The 14450-nt window shown below is 34.5% G+C and overlaps 1 protein-coding gene across 1 annotated transcript in view; it reads right to left on the bottom strand.

Moving 5' to 3' along the window:
- Positions 1-14450, bottom strand: part of LOC138691248 (dynein intermediate chain 2, ciliary) — a 73331-nt gene that overhangs the window by 18362 nt on the left and 40519 nt on the right. The window contains exons 6-7 of the mRNA XM_069813072.1: positions 10689-10850; positions 6457-6707 (exon numbers count right to left, since the gene is read on the bottom strand). Of these exons, the coding sequence (XP_069669173.1) occupies positions 6457-6707; positions 10689-10850 (413 nt within the window). The remainder of the gene's footprint in view (positions 1-6456; positions 6708-10688; positions 10851-14450) is intronic.

Here is a 14450-nt window from a genome sequence, read left to right as displayed (position 1 = left end):
AGCATGGCTATTTATGTTACTCATTTTGCACTACCCAGGGGACACGTATGACTTAAAGAATGTCATGGACGAGAGTAACTTTATCCCCCTTATGCAATTTACCAGGTTCATCTATGGGAAGTGAACACCTATTCGATGCACTGCACTGAGCAAGGAAGCACAACAAAATAAAAACTTCTCTCAACTTTATTGGGAAGCAAGAAGCAAAATGGGTTAAATGATCCCAAATTGCGGCCATTAGAGAACAACTTTAAAAATTTGTACTGGATATAAAAATGTTGTTACATAGTTTAAAACACAAAAAATACAACAATAAAAATATTTCATCCGTATGAAAAAATCTCGGAATATGAACTTACCATTTAAAAGGATTTTCTGGATGACTTCCGTTTATAACTAGACCCGAACTGTCTTTTACAAGGAATCAACAATAGTAAGTAAGCATGCTTATATCGCCTTTACATTTCAGATATTTCTTGATGAAATCTTTCCCCATGCTCGTTGCTTACCACTCCAAAGTTAGGGGGAAAAAAATCTAAATGAGAATCTAAAAAGTGTATTTTGAAAGACATATTACACTCAATTTTCTCATATCCACTTAACATGGTTTCCACAAGTTCGATGTAGTAGTCTGCTCTAAAATTTCGAAGAAAATTTGAGCAAACAGACATAAGTCCATTTACATCACAGAAATAAATAAGGTCATCTTCTTTTGAAAAATATGATGACATAGTATGCTGACGCTTATGATAGACTGATACTTCAGTGTCAGGCTGAAGAATGTGCCATCCTTGTAGTCAAGAAGCTAATCGTTCAGCCTTAACTTTTGTGAGATTTAGGTATCTTATGAGGTCATTTAACTCCGATTGTGAAATTATATGGAGTTCTTTGGATTCTATAAACTCAAAATCAGAGTCAGGAATGAAGGAAGATCCAGCTTCAGGGGAAAAGTTCGATTCTTCGTCCAAGGTCTATTTTTCAGGTGGTTTAGGTATCGGAAGAGAATTGTTGCGCTGGGGGAAAATTTGGATATATGATGGAGTGTTTATTTTTTTTAGGTACCGGTAAAGTCTGAAACGTTTGTTAAACAAAAATAACAATCTGTGACATGGTATTTTTGTTGTCTCCATACCATCGGAATAACAAATGGCATCGAAGGATGAGAGCTGTTTAACCATCCTTTCAAATATCGAGAACATTTACTACAACTTGTATGGGTTGCAAAATTTTTGTCCTGATCACCTAATTTGCATTTAAAATATAGTTCATATACTTTCTTAATGAAAGAGCTTTTCTTTGAGATTTAGTCATATGTTCACCACAGAAGTAACAAAACACATTCGAAGAATTTATAGTCTACACTGCCGGCGCGGCATTATGGCTATGAGTAGGCCTATGTTTGCACAAAGACTAATGCTTTAAATTGAAAACTGTGTTATTAATTAATTACTTACACGCTAACACTCTTTTATATAAAAATTATGTTATTAATTAATCACTTAAACACTACCACTCTTTATATAGTATATTTAGGGTATTCTCGTACATGTAACAACACAACACGAGCATAGATCTTACTTTGAACTGTTATGAAATTCACTGAATAGAAGGGACCAATATCTGTTTATTTATTAGAAGTACAAAATAGCATGCCAAAAACCATAAGAAACCGGAAATTGGTCATAAACTCATAAAATGCATTAGCTTTTGTTTTGGTTTACAACCCCCAACTCACGCCAGATGTTTCCTGTGGGAGCATTTATGGAAAAGTAAAATCATTGAATATCTTAAAAACAATAGGTGATACGAAGAAAAGAGATGCATTTTCAGATTCAGCGCACACAAAACCATAAGGGACACATTGTTAAAAGTCGGAGCAAAATTCATGTTTACGTAAAGATTATTATTTTTTGGATCTACAGAATATATCTGTTATGGTAACAATTAATATTAGAGGAGAAAATTCGCTCCAGCACCACCAGCAATCGAACCTGGGTCCTTGGTTCTACGTACCAAGCCCTCTCACCATTGAGCTATGCCGAAGTCCAATCCACAGCACCGGATCGAACTCCTCTCCTCCAGTGTTTTTTCCTTTGTGGTCTGTCAACATACATGCCCAACTTGGAGTCAGGCCACAAAGGGAAAAACACTGGAGGAGAGGGGTTCGATCCAGTACTGTGGATTGGACTTCGGCGTAGCTCAATGGTGAGAGGGCTTGGTACGCAGAACCAAGGACCCAGGTTCAATCCCCGGCATCGGAGCAAATTTTTCTTCTCTAATATTAACATTTTGTTGTTCAGTGAATTAATGATTTTGTTTGGAATCCTGTGTGGGAGCATTCTTTCTGAATGTTGAAACCAATTTGTCCTGTATGTTATAATTTTGTTGCAAATATTTTCTACATTAAAATTTGTCTAATATCTATCTTTCTTCTTTGTGTATGTGATAAAAAAGGGTCTATCCAGCTAAGGGCTGGAGTAGTATCATCTCAGTGGCTTCAAATCTTTTTAATTGAGCTATTGTCAGTGTTCAAGTTTCAGATCCATACAAAAGTGTTGGTAAAGCTAATGGTTTGTAATACTGTAATATCATATCTGGCCTAACCTTTAGAAGTATTGTTTTTTTTAATGTTTCTAAGAGCTCAAGGAATTTTCCAATTCATTTTCTATGTATGTATGTATTTATTTACACTGGAAGTGGGCAAGCACCAGGTGGCAGTGGTATACACAATATAAACAATACACAATAAAATGATAAGCAATACACAATAAAATTTACAATACACAATATAATTATACAATACACAATACAATAAGAATACACAATACAATTTAACACAATAATAATAAAACATAAATAAAATACCTAAAATACCTAATTTTACAATACAACCTACATAATTATGTATAAGCCCTACATAAGTTTCAATAGTCTTTCACTTTACTCTCATCTCACTCACTGTAGTGGCACTATGACGCATTTCACTGACACTTTAGCACACATTTCACTGACACTATAGAACACATTTCATTGACGCTATAAATTATCACTGATCGGAACTATTCACTGCACTGTAAAACCATAACTTCACTGACTCACCTCGCTTCACTGATACAACAGTTCAAATAAGTCAAATAATTATACTCTTATGCATACTTATAAACAGAACTACATTTAAACTAAACTAAGTCTCTAGAAGTAATGTAAGACATGGTACAACCAAGATAGATGAAGGAAGTTACTTATTCTGTTATTTCATTTTTTTATTACAATTTTAGTTCAGATTGAGTTTGATCCCATAAAAGCCAAAACTTAAGTTTTTTTTTTCTGTAGAGATTTTAAAATTATATTTGTTTGCAATGAATTATAATTTGTAAACTGCTCTTTTTAAGTTATCTTCAAGAGTCTGCACACTAATAATGTGATTATCCCAATTTAGTTTACTATCTAATCTCTATGCTTAATAATTTTGCACTTTTTATATTAATATTATTTATATTTATATAGCTTCCTCAGATTAGAGGCTGCCATTAGACAAAGCATACAAAACAAAACAAAAAAAGAACAAACAGATGATGAAAGATAACAGAGTGAGAAAAATGACAAACAAGTAAACAAACAAACAGTGGCAGTTAACAGAATAAGCTAACAAGAAGAAGAATTATAATGGCACATCAGTTTTTTCAGTGCACTGAATTAGAGTCCTTATACATGATTCCATAAGAGTTTGACTGATTCTCTAATTATGAGGAGGGCAGTTCATTCAGAAAAGATTTGTGCAGTCCTAGGGTATTACAAAATTGAGAAGAGAAGTTAGGTATCGTTCCTCTTGCTCCAAACATCAATCCCATAACACTGATATCGTGAAGTTGGTATTTATCTTTATAATACTGGATGGTTGGAACGTAGATTGCTCATTTCTCCTCATGTACGTCATCAGGCTGTCCTTTATATGTTTCAAACCTGATGGTGGGGTCGATGATAACACCCTGAGATAAGGATTCGCTAATAGCGATTATGTCAATGCATCTATTACTGCCATTGTCGGCAGTTCTGTAGACTTCTTCCTAGATGGTGTATTTTAGTTTTCTAAGGGCATCGGCTAAATATTATTTATTCTGTATTATTTTCATTTATAGTTAATCTAGTAGCATCAAACCAACTTGTACAGGTATAGTTATTTAGTTCTTCAATACATTTTTCAAAACTATTCATAGACTTACTTGTAATCAAGAAAGTGGTGTCATCAGTATATAAAACACTCTTATCATAAATATAACCTGCAAAATAATTTATATAAATAATAAAAAATAATGGGCCAAGTATGGAGCCTTTAGGAATACCATAAGATACATTAAGCAGGTTATAAATATGATTGTCCACACTAAAACCTTATAAAACAATACAATTTAATAATAGTTGAAAGTGCTTCATCACTTATTCCATAACTAGCTGTACTCGTGCGCTCCGCTGCACTTGTTAGAAATAAATATAAAGTAATTACATAATTAAAATAGGACATCTGCCCCAGGGAACATTCGTGTTTGATAGAAGGATAAATAGTTTAATATGTTACTTCATTTAAATTGTATTTAAGTAATTAAAATGCGATCATTTTGGTCCAGAGACCACTCATTTGGTCCAATGATAATTCCTTTAACATATTTCTTATTTGTTATTACATGCAAATAATTAAAATATGACCATTTGTTCAGAGAACATCCGTTTTTGATATAACCATAATCCGTTTAACATTTTTCTAAATTAGTCTTGAATGCATCTTTAATAAATCTCTCCAAATTAATAGAGTGGATTATGTACGAAGATAATTTTTCTGTGCGTAAAGATCTATTTTCATCTTACCTCATTCCTTATATATAGTATTATATCCATCTAGAGAAACTACAAGTTTCAGATAGTGAAGGAATTATCCAAATTAGCTTCTGAGGTTACTTCATACAAACAGACGAATTTAATATTCTCTGTATATTAATATTGATAAACGTCAAGGCAGCCTTAAATAGACGGAGTCATTTGTTTTAATTTCATTATAGCCATCGATGTCGTTCCTGCAATAACTCCTTTGTGACATATCGATTTTCAGATTTTTGCTCTATTAAATAACTTAAATAGTTATACAGCAAATAATACAATCTCCTATATGCAATTATATTTCTTTCTTTCGAAAATGTAAGAATTCACGATCTCCTATGTACCACTGCCATAGAATGAATAAATCCGTTTTTTCTTCCTACTGAAAAATTTTATATTTTGCACATAGGAATTACGGAACAACGACACTATAAGCTGAGGCGGCATTGAAAATGTATTGTATTGTTATTTTAAAACTTTTGTATATCCTTAAATATCAGTCCTATCAAACTTTTGCCTGGAACAAAACTTATCGGAAATAATGTTTAAAGAAACTTTTGTTATGTAACATTTATCACAAAAATCAATAATAAGCGAGATATTTCGATTTATTTAATTCAGGCCCCTTATAACCCCCCCTTTCAAATAAAGTATTTTGAATGTCATATAGCCTAAAATCTAAGCTACATTCCAATTTATATTCCAATTTTCATCGAAATCCATTCAGCCATTATCGCGTGAAAAGGTAACAAACATCCAGACAGACAGACAGACTTAAATATCAGTCCTATCAAAATTTTGCCTGGGATAAAACTTATCGGAAATCATTTTTAAAGAAACTTTTGTTATGTAACATTTTTCACAAAAATCAATAATAAGCGAGATATTTCGGTTTATTTAATTCAGGCCCCCTTATAACCCTCCTTTTAAATAAAGTATTTTGAATGCCATATAGCCTAAAATCTAAGTTACAACGAACTTAATTTATGCTCCAATTTTCATCGAAATCCGTTCAACCATTATCGCGTGAAAAGGTAACAAACATCCAGACAGACAGACAGACAGATAGACAGACATACAAACAAAAATTTCAAAAAAGGGATTTTCGGTTTCAGGATGATTAATTATACATGTTAACACCAATTACTTTTGGAAAATCGAAAATTACCAGAAAAATTTCGCTTACAGATTTATTATTAGTATAGATATTTTAATTTCCCGGGGGTAAAAGACGGTCAGAGCGTGGTGCCGACCACACCACCTCATTCTAGTGCCGAAGTCATGGAAAGCATGGGGCTCTACCTCCATGCCCCCCAAATGCCTTCATGGCATGTTACGGGGATACCTTTACCTTTTACCTTTTATAGATATTTTAATTTTTCAACAAGAATATTGTCAGTCATGAGAGAGAGTGTCACATGCTTTGGATAAGTCAACAAGAGAAGAAGCACTACTTTTTTCTCCTTAAAACCACTAAGTATGAAAGAGACAATATTTTAAAAAGCTTTTATAGTAGATAGGCCTTCTCTAAAATACTTTATCATTATATCATAAGAAAGAAATATAAATATAATGAAGTATTACCTGCCAAACTATTCCGCAGTGTTTATTGGTGACTGAATTACTTTCATATTGTGGTTCAGTCTGTGTTAAATGGACATCATAAACGGCCACGTTACCATCATATTTTCCAATACAAATGAGGTAAGGATGTACAGGATGGATATCAACACAGACTACTCCACTTTCAGCGGTGCATACATACTCCGGAAATGAAGGATTTTTTAGTGTGAAGAGACACATTGCACCTTCCGACTGTGGTTTCATGAAGTCAACTGGAATTAGACAATATTGTTAGAAGGTTATTTTACTTACATAAATAAATGTAAGTATAACAAGAAAATAAAATTCATATGTTGTCTAATTAAATCATCGCTATCAACAAAATCAATCAAGCCTTAGATGTTTCTGCCTGTACTGCCTAGATTCCATCCACTCAACATCCTATATACTTCGTTTACTGACAGGTCTGTAATATTAAAACATTATGTAATTCTACTAGGTTGGTTCATTCTACTTACATAGAATGTTAATTTGTTTCTATAATAAATCAATTTTTCATTTATACTAAATATATTTAATTCTTTTCTGATTGATTCGTTTTTTTTTACAGTATAATTTTGTAATACCATGTATTGTGGGTCCCTATCACCATGGCATGGCGCGTCCTCAGGTTGTGGATCGAGGAGACGGCCTCCAGATATGGAGGGTAGCTGTAAATATATTGAATAAGCAGTTGCGGACAGCCGATGAGGGGTGGTTCTCCAGCTTGGGGGGTGGGCGAAGGGCTAACAACCCATCACCGTAAAAAACAGCTTGTTACGAATCCTTCAAATAAGAATATATGATTATGTCTCGTGACGAGAATATTGTACGAAATGGAAATATAAAAATTGGAAATTTATCTTTTGAAGAGGTGGAGAAGTTCAAATATCTGGGAGCAAGAGTAACAAATATAAATGATACTCGGGAGGAAATTAAACACAGAATAAATATGGGAAATGCCTGTTATTATTCGGTTCAGAAACTTTTATCATCCAGTCTGCTGTCGAAAAATCTGAAAGTTAGAATTTATAAAACAGTTATATTACCGGTTGTTCTGTATGGTTGTGAAACTTGGACTCTCACTTTGAGAGAGAAACAGAGATTAAGGGTGTTTGAGAATAAGATGCTGAGGAAAATATTTGGGGCTAAGAGGGATGAAGTTACAGGAGAATGGAGAAAGTTACACAACACAGAACTGAACGCATTGTATTCTTCACCTGACATAATTAGGAACATTAAATCCAGACGTTTGAGATGAGCAGGGCATGTAGCACGTATGGGCGAATCCAGAAATGCATATAGATTGTTAGTTGGGAGCCCGGAGGGGAAAAGACCTTTGGGGAGGCCGAGACGTAGATGGGAAGATAATATTAAAATGGATTTGAGGGAGGTGGGATATGATGATAGAGAATGGATTAATCTTGCTCGGGATAGGGACCAATGGCGGGCTTATATGAGGGTGGCAATGAACCTCCAGGTTCCTTGAAAACCAATAAGTAAGTAAGTATAATTTTGTGTACTGCTACACTTCGAAGGAACTTGCTTTCATTTGCCTGGAATCTAGTCTTGTCTTTGCCGCAAAGTTCATATTCCACTTCACAGAACAAACTTAATACTGATATTACTTCACAAAACATCAAAAGTGTGTTCTTTCTTAATTTATTTTCAAAATCTTCTGATCGTACCGTTTAAATAATTAAGCTTTTCTGTTTTGTTTTTATCAAGGTATTACGCCCTAAGAATTTAATGAGTCGCTTGTTTCAAGGTATTATTCTCTATTACATTGCTTTTGATGTTACAGCACTACTGTGACTGCCATAATATGTCATCACTACTTTTGTTTGGGAATATTTTCATTAGACACTTTATTAAGTTCATATAGTACTTTCTGTAAATTGTTCTAAGTATTGGATATTATCTGGTCATGTAAAAATAAAAGGGTCACTGTATAACTATATTGGTTAAAATTGTATAGCAGGTACAAGGTGAACCAAAAAATGGGCGATTTTAAATCCTTCATTTATTATTGATATGTTTGCCTTAAAATATGTTACTTTTAATCTCATCTCTCATATCATCTCATCTCTCCCCTCCACCCCTCTCCTCTCCTCCCATCCCTCCCCTCCCCTCTCCTCTCCACTTCTGGTCACAAGTTACGAAATGTTACTACGTATTTTGTTGAGTCAGATACACTTTGCAGGAATATGAATTGTGTAATATTGTCTTATTATTTTATGATTTCTGTAGTGCAATAAATCGTAAGACTATGTTTCTTTAATCAAGAATTATCTGCCATTATTTCTTGAGTCAGATACATTTTGCAGAAAAATGAAATGTATAATATGTGTGTGTGTGTGTATCTAATGCTCTGGATTTAACAATGAAGTCATCATCCTTCTTGCTTCCCAATATTTTGATGGAAGGTCCACAAATGTCCTAAGAGTTTCACAATTAGCCAGGTGCTCCATCTCCATGTCCTCTTCTCTGGTGCACAGTAAGCATTTAGGTGAATTCAGTACTCCAATACGATGGAGGTGTTTACTGAGGCAATCATGACCAGTAATCAATCTAAACATGGCCACGGCAGATTTTCGAGGTAGATCAGGAATTAGGTTTGGATCTTTGAATGATTCTTTCCATTTTGAATTTTGATGTTTTGCCTGTTCGTTGTAACTTATTCTTTTTATGACTCGCTTTATTGATTCATATGGGAACTTGAAATTTGTTTTTAAGTTGATATAAGTTCCTTTCTTTGCTAACATATCTGCTTTCTCGTTACCGTTCAGTCCGCAGTGGGCCGGGATCCATTGGAAGACCACTTTTTTATTTAGCATTTGAATTTGTTTTTACCATGCAATGAATTTCTTTTACTTTTTCCATTTTAGGGGTTATAGTTGAGCTGATGGACTGGATTGCAGCTTTGGAGTCAGACAGGATGACTATGTTTTTGCACTGGTTTAGCCAAACAAATACATTTTGAAGTGATGTATAAATGGCTTCAACTTCGCCATCAAAATTTGTTGTGTACTTGCCAACATTTTTATAAAGAGAAAAGTAATGGCAAGTAGCTCCTGCTCCAGCTCCTTCATTTTGATCCATGAGAGATCCATCAGTGTAAATGTACAACCAGTCCTTTTGTGGATATTTTCTATTAATTGTTTGTAGGGCAATGGCTTTTGCTATTTCTGGATTTATATCTTTTTTGTTGAAGACTTCATCAAGATCAAGGCAGCAATCTACTTTGAAGTTATTAAGTGGATTATATCGAGACATCAAGTTTTCCTTTTCACTTGGTATTTCTAGAATTTGCTTAAGCTTTTCTACCTCTTGTATGTATCCATTTTGAGTCCTCAATGTAAATTTAGAATCTTTGTATTTACTCCATTTATCCCAATTTGGAAGCCTTCTTAATTTTTCATAGTTTAAAAGGGCTTGTGTTTCAAGATCTGTTACAACTGGTTTATTAGATGTGATTATTTGCATGGCTTCAATTGGAGTAGTTTTGATTGCACCAGTGATGAGACGTAAAGCTTGGTTTTGAGTGCGTTCTAATATCTGTTTATTTGTGGTTGATGAGGTTGTTAGTGCTTCACCACAGTACGTTAAGATAGGCTTTATGTATGTGTCGTAAATGTATAATATGTATCTTATTATTTTATGAAATTCTGTGGTCAGTGCAATAAATTGTAAAACTATATTTCTTTAATCAAGAATTTTCTGCCGTGTTGGACCATAAAATAAAGATTTTTTGAAGTGACTAATTAGTCAACGAACTTAAATTTCAAACTAGTACGGTTTCATCTTAACCAGCGCAGACTGGCTTCCGTGAATGCAAGTCACTCTGCCTCACAATACGAGCAAACAGGCAGGCTTTCTTGGGTCCAGCCTGGACTGAACTTAAGAAACCCGGGCTGAATGGGTTCAGTCTTAAAAGTTAACTTGCTTTGTAGCCTCACCAGAACCCAAGCCTGGCGGCAACCAGGTACGGGCGTGAGTCTTGTCTGATTTGCCGGTCTCTATTGCACACACACACACACACACACACATGTATGTATATATGCGTGCATGTGTATATAGTGTGTATAGGGTGAGAGGAGGGAGGAGGAGGGAGAGAGGGAAGAGAGAGAGAGAGAGAGAGAGAGAGAGAGAGAGTAAAATAAGAGACTTGAACTTGTGAGTATTATTATCAATAACTTGTAATGTTTACTTACAACTGCCAAAAGCTACAGCAAAAAGATCGTAATATGTAGGACTCCAAACCAAGTCTGTCACATTGTTCTTTTTAGTTTTTTCATAGACAAACTTCCACAGAGGTAACAAAGTTCCTTCCTCGTCTCGATATTCATCAGATGGATCTTCCCAATATCTATAATCTTGGAAGAAATAAAATAAAATTATATACTGAGGTAAAACATATCGCTATTTCAATTTTTATATTATAAATGGACTGCTATGCGGTCATAAAATTAATGATTAAATTAAGTTGCACATGACATGATATATGATATGATATGATATGATATGATATGATATGATATGATATGATATGATATGATATGATATGATATATATGATATGATATGATATATGATATGATATGATATGATATGATATGATATGATATGATATGATATGATATGATATGATATGATATGATATATATTTGTTGTTAAGCACTTACTTCCGGTGAAATGGCACTTCACATATTTTGTATACAGTGCCATTCCACCTTATTACATAGCAGATTTATGCAAGTCATAATTTACTTCCTTCTCTCTTTCACTTATGTTCTCTTTGAATGTATCTTGTCACCTCTTGTTCACCAGCCTACCTATCTATATTTCCCCACTTCTCCACTACTGATCCCCACACTTATATCCTCCCTTCACTTCACTTCACTTCACTTCACTTCACTTCCTATTGATATCTTGACTCCCCCCCCCCCACTATTTTCTTGTATTTTCCCCCCACTACTTCCCCCCTAAACCAACTTCTTAAATCATAATGTTTCTTTTTACTATTCACTTTTATTCCTTCATCACTGCTCTCTGGATCCATTCCATTTTTCTTCACTTGTCTTGTCGTTGTTTTCCCCTGACTCCGCAACTCACGTACTCGCCTTGGAATCGCCTCAAAATGCCGATTGCAGGAATTTTGACGCGTTTGTAGATTTCTGCTACGTTTTGATATTTCCTCCTCAGATGACGTCATAGGCTTCTCTCGATCGCTTAAAGTTGCTTCTTTCCGCATTCCATGTCTATCTGATGAACTCCGTGTCGTGCTTGTCTTGCCATTTTCATGAATGTTGTCCGAGCTGATATCATTTCCAATGCTCCTCGACACTAATCTCCTAATTTTCTCCTTCAGGGCTCTTCTGTTCCTCTCCATCTCTTCCGAATCTACTGCTGGTTCCTTAATGCTTTCGAGACACTCTTCTACACTAAAGATCAAATAGTTAATCTTCAATTTGTCTCTACACAGTTTTGCAAACTGACCACTTTTCCTAGCTTCTTTCAGGAAAGGGACCAAAACCAGTCTTCTGCTCCTTACTTCATAACTCCAGTCATTGTCCATTCTGATGGAAGTATTCCCTAGCAACCTTCTGTTTCTCACGATCTTATCCTTCGTTATCATGCTCTTGAATTTCACTAGTATAGGCCTAACTTGATCTGGATTGCGATTTCGATTTCTTCTCCCTATTCTAAATACATCCACAATTTGTCCATCGCTCAAAGCCATCCCAAAACACTCCCAGCACACTCCTATTATCTTCTCGTATGTTTCACCATTATGTTCCTTTTCCTTTTCTTGTACTCCAAAAAATATCAAGTTCTTTCTCCTCTTTTCCACCTCTAAGTGCTCCCATTTACTTTTCAAATCTTCATTTTCGTGTTGGATTTCTTCCATCTTCTTCCTCATCTCCGCTATGGTCTCCTTCAATGCTACTAAATCTTGTTTCATTTCAATATCCTCCATTTCACTCCGGCTTCTTTCACTCATTACACAGGTCAATGCCTCTGCTACGCTTACTTCCACTGACTTGCACAAATGAACCTCCACACTCGGCTGCTTGCTTAAGACTGATGACATGATATATAGAATAATCATAGGTGCCGACTCCAGGGGACAACAGGAGTACATTTGGGTACGAGGGCAAACAAGTCCTTATGCCCTGGTGATTTTTTTTATAATAACAACTTCCTGAAGATTCGATTATCGTTCTTTTGGAGTGAAACTGTGACAATCAATTGAACCATAATCATACTTTCGCAGTACCGGTAACTTTCATTTCCTTTGTACGGTACCTTAGGTTCGTCCAATCCTAAATGTTTAAATTCATTCTCAATTATGTGTTTACTGGAGGTCTCCTTGTATTAAAACTGTATGGTGGGAGCCTTGGATTGAGTTAATAATTATGTTGTTGTGTAAGAGAGTGATAACATAGACATGAGTGGAAACAAGTAAAATTTAATAAAAGCTTAATGCTAAGTGTAATAGCTGAGTATCACATGTGTAGAAATACATACCAGTATACCACCTGATAACTCACACAATCCTTCCTGCCCCCATGCTTAAAATTATAAGTTGGCACCTTTGAGTATAATTGTTCAGAAAGTTCGGAAAATGCTATCCAAGAACAGCACTTTAAGGTATATAGTGACTTGACAAAGTATTCATACAGAACAACATTTTGATTTTCTACTGGTATGGGGGCTTGTTTAATAAGAAAATTTTGGTACAAGACTAAGGTGAAGAGTATATTAAAAGTATTTATTTCAGTCACTGACTTCACAACATATGTTTAAGGTGTTAAACCTTTACATGTTTAAAAGATGTATAAACGTTTTCGTTGGTCAGAGCCAACATCATCAGATACGAAGTACATTTCGGTAATATCAATAATCTCTACATAATTTCTACAAATACAATACATATTTAGTGACATGCAAACTGAACCTTATTAAAATCAACATGGTTATGATACATTTTGACATTCTTATATGACAGCCCTTACTGTCAATTATTTAAAATACACGTGTAAGTTGCAAAGTATATATGTTTGCAAGTCTTCATACATGGAATAATGAAGTAACTTGATGTAAAAGAATAAAAATAAAAATAATAAAATATAAAACTAAGGTAGAAATGTTGTGAATGTGAAGAGTTGCAAATGACAGTATTTGAATACATTTATTGTGTTCATATTTCTGTTTCCCATTAATGCACATATTTTAACCACTCAAACGTATGTACCATGGTGTGTGTCTCATATTTTATCTTGATTGTTATTTCAAATTAATATGATTGTCTTATAAATGCTAATATTATAAATTGGGTTGTTTAATGTTGATAGTAATATACATTTAATTTGACGATGATGTTGTTCTTCCAATATGGTGATGTGGGATCAGTGTCCAATACTATAATCGTAATAAACTGTATAATAAGGCTCAAGTCAGGTGTCAGAATTAATTAATATGACTGATCAGAATAGCTGTACATAACGATCCCAACAGTAGGTTTTTTTCTCTTCTCTCCTTCCTTCCACCTGAAGACAAAGGGAGAACCACCCTTCGAAACGTTGTGTCTTAATTTTTGATTGTGACAACCAGCAATGGAAAAAGTCCAAACCCCTCACCTAAACATTAACAATCCACCATTGCTTTCCAACCCCTCATTTAGATCAACAGAAGAAAAAAATGGTGAAATATGAGAAGATGAGCAGGAGGAGAAAGAGGAAATGGGGAACAAGGAAGAGAAAATGAAGGAAAATAAACGACAACGAGATGATTGAAAAAGAGGAGGAAAACAAATGAGCAAAATTTTGTTTTTAGTTTAGAAGACTTCTCCCGACAAGAATCAGAGCACCGGTAGTAACATTCTACTCTTTTGTAGCAAGTCAGTATTGACTGCAATTTTCTTTAACATTTTAAAAGACGATTAAAATAACTTAGATGTCTATGGTTTTCTTT

This window comes from Periplaneta americana, chromosome 16 (assembly GCF_040183065.1).
Source record: "Periplaneta americana isolate PAMFEO1 chromosome 16, P.americana_PAMFEO1_priV1, whole genome shotgun sequence".
In the NCBI taxonomy this organism is placed as follows: Eukaryota; Metazoa; Arthropoda; class Insecta; order Blattodea; family Blattidae; genus Periplaneta; species Periplaneta americana.
This window is presented reverse-complemented; position numbering and strand designations above follow the sequence as displayed.